Source organism: Elephantulus edwardii, unplaced genomic scaffold (genome assembly GCF_000299155.1).
Source record: "Elephantulus edwardii isolate Elephantulus edwardi_28Jun2011 unplaced genomic scaffold, EleEdw1.0 scaffold00054, whole genome shotgun sequence".
NCBI lineage: Eukaryota > Metazoa > Chordata > Mammalia > Macroscelidea > Macroscelididae > Elephantulus > Elephantulus edwardii.
The window spans coordinates 6,493,860-6,500,930 of NW_006399804.1; the positions used below are offsets into that span (position 1 = coordinate 6,493,860).

Below are 7,071 nucleotides of genomic sequence, written 5' to 3' on the forward strand. Positions count from 1 at the left end.
CTCATCATCTTCATTACTTGCATGATTAAAACATAAACACTTCTCCATGTAGCATTTCATTAAACCATTACTTGGTTAATATGTTATTCATCATTTAAATCTATTATAGCCACACTATGGTCAGCACTTTCATGGTTTGATGAATGCAGCTGGGTTTTGAAAACATTCCCAGCAGGGTTGAGAAACTAATTGCCGAAAGCATTTATTTAAGGCATTTTTCACTGTGTGGATCACAACAAGCTATGGCTGACTCTGACAGGAATGGGAATCCCAGAAAACTTGATTGTGCTTATGCAAAACCTGTACTTGGACCAAGAGGCAGTCATCAGAACAGAGCAAAGAGACACTGCATGAAAAGGTGTCTGCCAGGAATGATACCAATCTGTATGCAGAACAGATCATCTGGGACGCTGGGCTGTATGAGGAGGAATGTGGCATCAGGACTGGTGGAAGACTTATCAACAACCTACATTATGCAGATGACACAACCCTGCTTGCTGAAACTGAGGAGAACCTGAACGCTTGCTGCAGAAGGGCAAGGACTGCAATCTTCACTATGGATTGAAGCTCAGCACCAAGAAAACAAAGATTCTCACCTCTGGGCCGACTGGCAGCATCATGATGGATGGTGAAGAGATTGAGATCGTTAACAGTTTTAGTTTGCTTGGCTCCACAGACAACACTCTTGATATCAGCAGCCAGGAAATCAAGAGACAAATTACATTGGGAAAGTCAGCTGTCAGGGATCTTTCCAGAGTACTGAAGGGCAACGGCATCAGGCTGGAGACTAAGGTTCGCCTGATCTGGGCTATTGTCTTCACAATTGCACAAATGCTGTGCATCAGAGAGCTAGACAGTGTCTAGGGACAATAGAAAGAGAACTGATGCCTCTGAGCTGTGGTGCTGGAGAAGAGAATTGAATATGAAATATTTCTGGAAAAGGTTTGTCCTAGAGAGGGTGAAGCTGGGTTGCTCCTTGGAGTCAAGGATTCCGAAGCTTCATCTGACATACTTTGGACATGCTGCAAGGAGGAACCAGTCCTTAGAGAAGGACATCAATTTTGAGAGAGTGGAGGGACAGCACAGGGAAGAAAGAACCTCAATGAGATGGATCGATTCAGTGATTGGGGTGTTGAGAGTAGGAGTGTCAGAGACAGTGATGTTGGCACAGGATAGAGCAGGATTTAGGGCTCTTTACATAGGGTCACTATGAGTCACAAACAACTCGACAGCACATAACAACAACAGCAAAATCTTTCTAATAATTGTATATATTCTATTTTCCGAATGTAACAATTACATACTTTAAAGTTAGTCATTCAAATGAATTCTCCTGACCAATTTTCCCAAAAGAAACCCTCTAAGAGCCTTCTGCTTTGGAAGGCCGATTTTGAGAGATAAGAGAAGATTTCATTAAAAATCAAAGAATTTTAGAGGAGAGATTCTAGAAAAGTTCCAGATATTACTTATTCAGTAAAAAGTAATAATTACAATACTTTTTTCCTTTTTAAAACTTTTGAGAGGCATTTATTTGAGGTGTAAGTAAGTTTTAAATGCAGTTTTAAAAACCTAAACAAAACATGGTGTGGATTACCTGAATTCTAATTTTAAATGAAAGGAGTAAGGGATTAAATGATAGGATTACAGGACATGGTTCATGGTTGCTTTCAACTGAAGGCACAAAGTGTTAGTAATTTAGCCTATACCAGTTAGAGCCAGACTGTTCAGCATAAATCAGCCCAGCACATAAACAAAGGTTAAAAATATTTACAAACATGGTGACCTCTGAATGTGACCCTGCTTCTGTGAGTGATGGTGGTATTTTTGAATCAGTGTTAAAGAAATGGAGACATAACTTATTAAATAAGAAATGTAAGATTAGTTGTCATTTATATATAAAAACTATTTCTGGGAAAGATAAACCCAAGCTAATTTACATGTGTGTAATCCATGAATTAGTTCCACATGGAGATATCTAAACATTATCATTTTTGCAGCTATTTTTAATGGTCTAATATTATCCTCTTATATATTAACATCTTAAGTGAGCAAATAACTTTCTTCTATCTAAATAATATAAATTGACTTTATGCAGGATAATTAATGGAAACTCAAAGTTATCATGACTTTTTTGATGAAACCATAAATAAATTGGCTGGGGATGGTTTGTGAGCTGTTTCTTATCTAACACGTTCTCATACCTTTTTATGGCATTAAAGTGGGTTTGCTTTAATATTTTTTTCCATGTTTTAAAAAATAGTAACTAATTAATTTTAAATGAACTGAGGAACACAAACACTGGAAAGTAATTTTCTTACCTAGCTCAATTAATAGTTGGTTTTCTGTGGTAAAGAGATACTAATTTGTGAATATCTTGATTGGTGAAAAATTAAGCTAAATCAACAGAGAAAAATAATATTTGGTAATACAAAAGAAAAATTATTTTGTTTCAAATTTAGTCTTTGATCCTGAGTTTTATATAATGTTTTCTATATTGTGATATATATTTATAGTCATAAATTTTTTTCTAAATAAAGAGCACTATGCTAGCTGGGTGTACTTTTTAGGGCCTATCTTTTATCGTTTTTGTTCAGACATTCCTCTAGGTCGTATAGCCCTGGTGTACAAGTTGCTGTACAGCAGTTAACTTGTGCTTGCTGTGAGGCTGAACACTGTGACACTGATGTGTCAAATGCGTTAACGGTTGGCTACCCAATGCAGACAGAGAGTGGGGTGGAGCTCCCCGAGATTAAAACAAGCTTGGAAGGAGGAGTGGCAACCACTTGCATAATAGCTTGCCTCCAGAAACCCTATGAACCTGGAGAGAGGATGAAAGACACACAAGCGCTAAGGACTCTCCTTCACAGGGTCGCTAAGAGTCACCTGCGACTTGATGGCACTTAACAACATAACAACAATCATTAATATCACATGCAAGCAAAATTTTGCTGAAAAATTATCCAAAAACAACTGGAACAACAAGTCAATGGAGAACTGCCAGATGTGCAAGCTGGGTTTAGAGGCTGTGGTACTAGGGATATTACAGCTAATGTTAGATGGATCATAGCAGAAAGCAGAGAGTGTCTATCTGTGCTTCATTGACTATGTAAAGTCTTTTGACTCTGTGGATCAAAACAAGTTGTGGCTGACTCTAAGAATGGGAATCCCAAACATTTGATTGTGCTAATGCAAAACCTATACTTGAACCAAGAGGCAATTGCCAGAACAGAACAAGGAGACACTGCATGGTTCAAAATTGCAAAGAGGTCTTCCAGCGATGTATTCTGTCTCCATACCTTTTCAATCTGTATGCACAACAGATCATCTGGGACACTTGGCTGTACGAGGTAGAATATGGAATCAGGATTGGTAGAAGATTTACCAATAACCTGCATTATGCAGATGACCCAACCATGCTTGCTGAAGCTGAGGAGGACCTGAACGTTTGCTGCAGAAGGGCAAGGACTGCAACATTCAATATGGATTGAAGCTCAATATCAAGAAAACAAAGATTCTCACCACTGGGCCAATTGGCAGCATCATGATGGATGGGGAAGAGATTGAGATAGTTAACAGTTTTAGTTTGCTTGGCTCCACAGTCAACATTCTTGATTTCAGCAGCCAGGAAATCAAGAGATAAACTACATTGGGAAAGTGAGCTGTCAGGGCCCTCTCCAGAGTACTGAAGAGCAACTATGTCAGACTGAAGACTAAGGTGCGCCTAATATGAGCCATAGTCTTTGCAACTGCATGCTATGCATCAGAGAGGTGGACAATGACTTGGGATGATAGGAAGAGAACTGATGCCTTTGAGCAATGGTGCTGGAGAAGACTGTTGAATATACCATGGACTGCTAGGAAAACAAACAGGTTTGTCCTGGAGAAGGTGAAACCAGGCTGTTCCTTGGAGGCAAGGATTCTGAAGCTTCCTCTGACATACTTTGAGCATGTTGTGAGGAGGGATCAGTCCTTGGAGAGGGACATCAATATTGAGAGAGTGGAGGAACAGCACAGGAGAGGAAGACCCTCAATGAGATGGATTGATCCAGTGATTGGGGTAATAGGAGTAGGTGTGTCAGAGACAGGGTTTAGGGCTTTTGAACATAAGGCCGCTATAAATCACAGGCGACTTGACAGCATATAACAACAGTGCTGATATTTTATAAGGGAAATTGTGGGTGGGAAATGCAATATCCATGTTTCATTTTGCATAATCAGTTTGTTCTAAGGATTAAGTAGATATTTATCTATGAATAAAGTTAGAAATAGTTGGAATTTTTGACATATTTTGAGTGGGAAAGTAATAATACCTGCTAATTCTTATCTTGCTAGCTGCTCTTTTTTAAAAAAAAAACGGAAAAATTCTGAATTTTATTTTTTCTTTTGCTTTATGAAAAGCTGAAAATAGAAAATTCTTTCATGAACAAGAGGTTGAAAAATGCCTCATCATGCTTTTGGGGTCTGAAAATGATGGAACGAAAATTGCTGCATCCCAAGCTATTTCAGCCATGTGTGAGAACTCAAGCAGCAAGGATTATTTCAATCATCAGGGTAAGCAAACTGGGAAGAAATACTTTGAACAATTTTAAGTTACCACATTCTAGTTTGCACTGAAGTTTTTGAAGATACACTTCCTTATCTTTCCCCTAGGAATTCCACAGTTAATCCAGTTGCTAAAAAGTGACAATGAGGAGGTAAAGGAGGCAGCAGCTCTTGCCTTGGCTAATCTGACAACTTCCAATCTAGTTAATGCAAAGTAAGTGCAAAGACACCCCCTTAGCAGGGACTTGATATCAGGTATTTAACAGCCCAAGGTGTTTTTTTACCCCAAGACGCTGTCACTTTACCATTTGATTCATGCAATATGCTGTTGTTCAGGTCTAGCACAAATTTAAAAGGGATACTGCTGGAAACAGTAAAGACAGAATTATCTAAACATTTGCTAAGTCTAGAACAATGTTTAAAAGGCCATTTTTAAAGAACAGACATTTTAGAGAAATCTGCAAACATTTTTTTAAAAGTCAACTTAAAAGCCACGCATGGGCCTCTGGTGACCTAGTGGCAAGAAGCTGCACTGCAATCTTGATAGTATGTGATTTGAGGTCACCAGCTAGCTGCTCTGTAAGAGAAGGATGGGCTCATGTCATGACAATAATACACAATCATAAATACCTTTTGAACAGTTCTCTCTCTCATCTGTTTCAATGAAGTATACATAATTTGTCCCATCTTTCTCAGTCTCCCCCTCACCCCCCAACCTCCATGTCAGTCCCATTTTGCAACATTGGCACTATGTGTATTTGTCCTTTTGTCACTCAGTACTGTTTAAAAGGTATATATGATTGGGTATTATTGTCATGACATGTGTCCAGAAAGAAGGCTTAATAATGGAGTGGACTTGAGGAGAGGGATTGTATAACAATGAAAGAATTTTTCTTTTACTTTTCAAAGAGAAGAACAAACTGGAGGGGAGGAATGGGCAGGGAGAAAAGTACAACAATGAATGAATGGAAATCCAAAATCTCTTTAAGTTTTAATAAAATTAATAATAATAAAAGAGAAGGATGGGCAATATCCTCTCGTGTGATAACTGCCTCTGAAAACCCACAGTAGGGTCAGCTCTGAGCCAGTGCTGACTTTTCAGTACACAACAATTGTAAGGAAATAGATGTAGAAATTTCAGAAGAAAGAAATTCTGTATTCTAAATGCTGTAATATATAATTTATGTTTCTTTTAATACTTAATTTTTATAATCATTTCATGAATGAGGATATTGAAACTTTACATGGTTACTTAGGTTTTCTGGCTACAGATATTTGTTAAGAGTTGATCAAGAACATAAACTGAGATCTGTGTGATTCCAGTCTATATTGTTTCCTATAAAGAAGGGAAGAGTTTACAAACAGTCAAAAGTTCTTGAAGGCAACTACTGCAAGTAAAATAATTATTTGGTCTACCTGTATCACATTTGGTACTTTAGCTGTACATTTTATACTTTAATAGTCAGAATTAACTTGACAGAAAAAGGTAATAGATTGTTTTGGGGGTGGAGTTTTGCCAGGAAAATTATGGTAAATAAAAATTGTCTAAATTAAAGGGGAAAGTCAACCTAGGAAAGAAAGAAACATCTGAATTTTCTAATACAGTGAATTCTCCTGTGAATGGTCATTTTGAAAAGAAAAAAAAAATTCCTGAAAGCTGACAAAATACCACAGGAATCCCTTTCTTTCCTCCTTCCCTCCCACCCTATCCTTTTCTGTAAAGGAAAGGATGGAATACACTTTTTGATGATGACCTTTTGGAAAAAAATCTCAATACTTTGACTTCCATCATACTTCTTGACCAATACTCACAGATTTAATATTCACAACTAATCTTGTTATGCAGAAGAATTTCATTGAAGAAGCAAACAGGCAATATGAATAATCCAGTAATTTACTAACATAAAACACAGTTTCATGAAAAAACATGCATTCATGATATATAGAAGTGCATTTTAAGGTTTGATTTAATAATACTGAATTTTTACCATTGCCACCTGAGTATTTCACAAGCCGAATTGCTCAGGTCCATTTTCCTTTATAAAACTGAAAGGAACTCTATCTTTACATTGCCCTCTGTGGTGGCTTAGAAGGAAGTTGGAGAAGGGGGGGAAATGTAATAGAAGGATAATTCTGTATTTTAATTAAATGTACACTAACAATTTCAGCTTGCTCAGTTCCACAATCAACACTCTTGGCACCAGCAACCAGAAAACCAAATGACTGCATTAGGGAAATCTGGTGTAAGGAACCTCTCCAAAGGGCTGAAGAGCAAAGATGTCAGTCTAGAGATTAAGGTGCACCTGATCCAGGCCAACATCCTTAATTTTGTTGTTGTTGTTATGTGCCGTCGAGTCACTTGCGACTCATAGTGACCCTATGTACAACAGCCCTAAACTCCGCTCTGTCCTGTGCCAATCGCACTGTCTCTGACACTCCCATCACAATTATCCCAGTCACTGAATCAATCCACCTCATACAGGGCCTTCCTCTCCTGCACTCTCCCTCCACCCTCCCAAGCATGATATC

General features: G+C 38.0%; 1 protein-coding gene across 1 annotated transcript in view; it reads left to right on the forward strand.

Moving 5' to 3' along the window:
* Positions 1-7,071, forward strand: part of ARMC3 (armadillo repeat containing 3) — a 135,079-nt gene that overhangs the window by 49,934 nt on the left and 78,074 nt on the right. Inside the window, 2 exon segments of the mRNA XM_006903683.1 lie at positions 4,399-4,551; positions 4,651-4,756. Of these exon segments, the coding sequence (XP_006903745.1) occupies positions 4,399-4,551; positions 4,651-4,756 (259 nt within the window).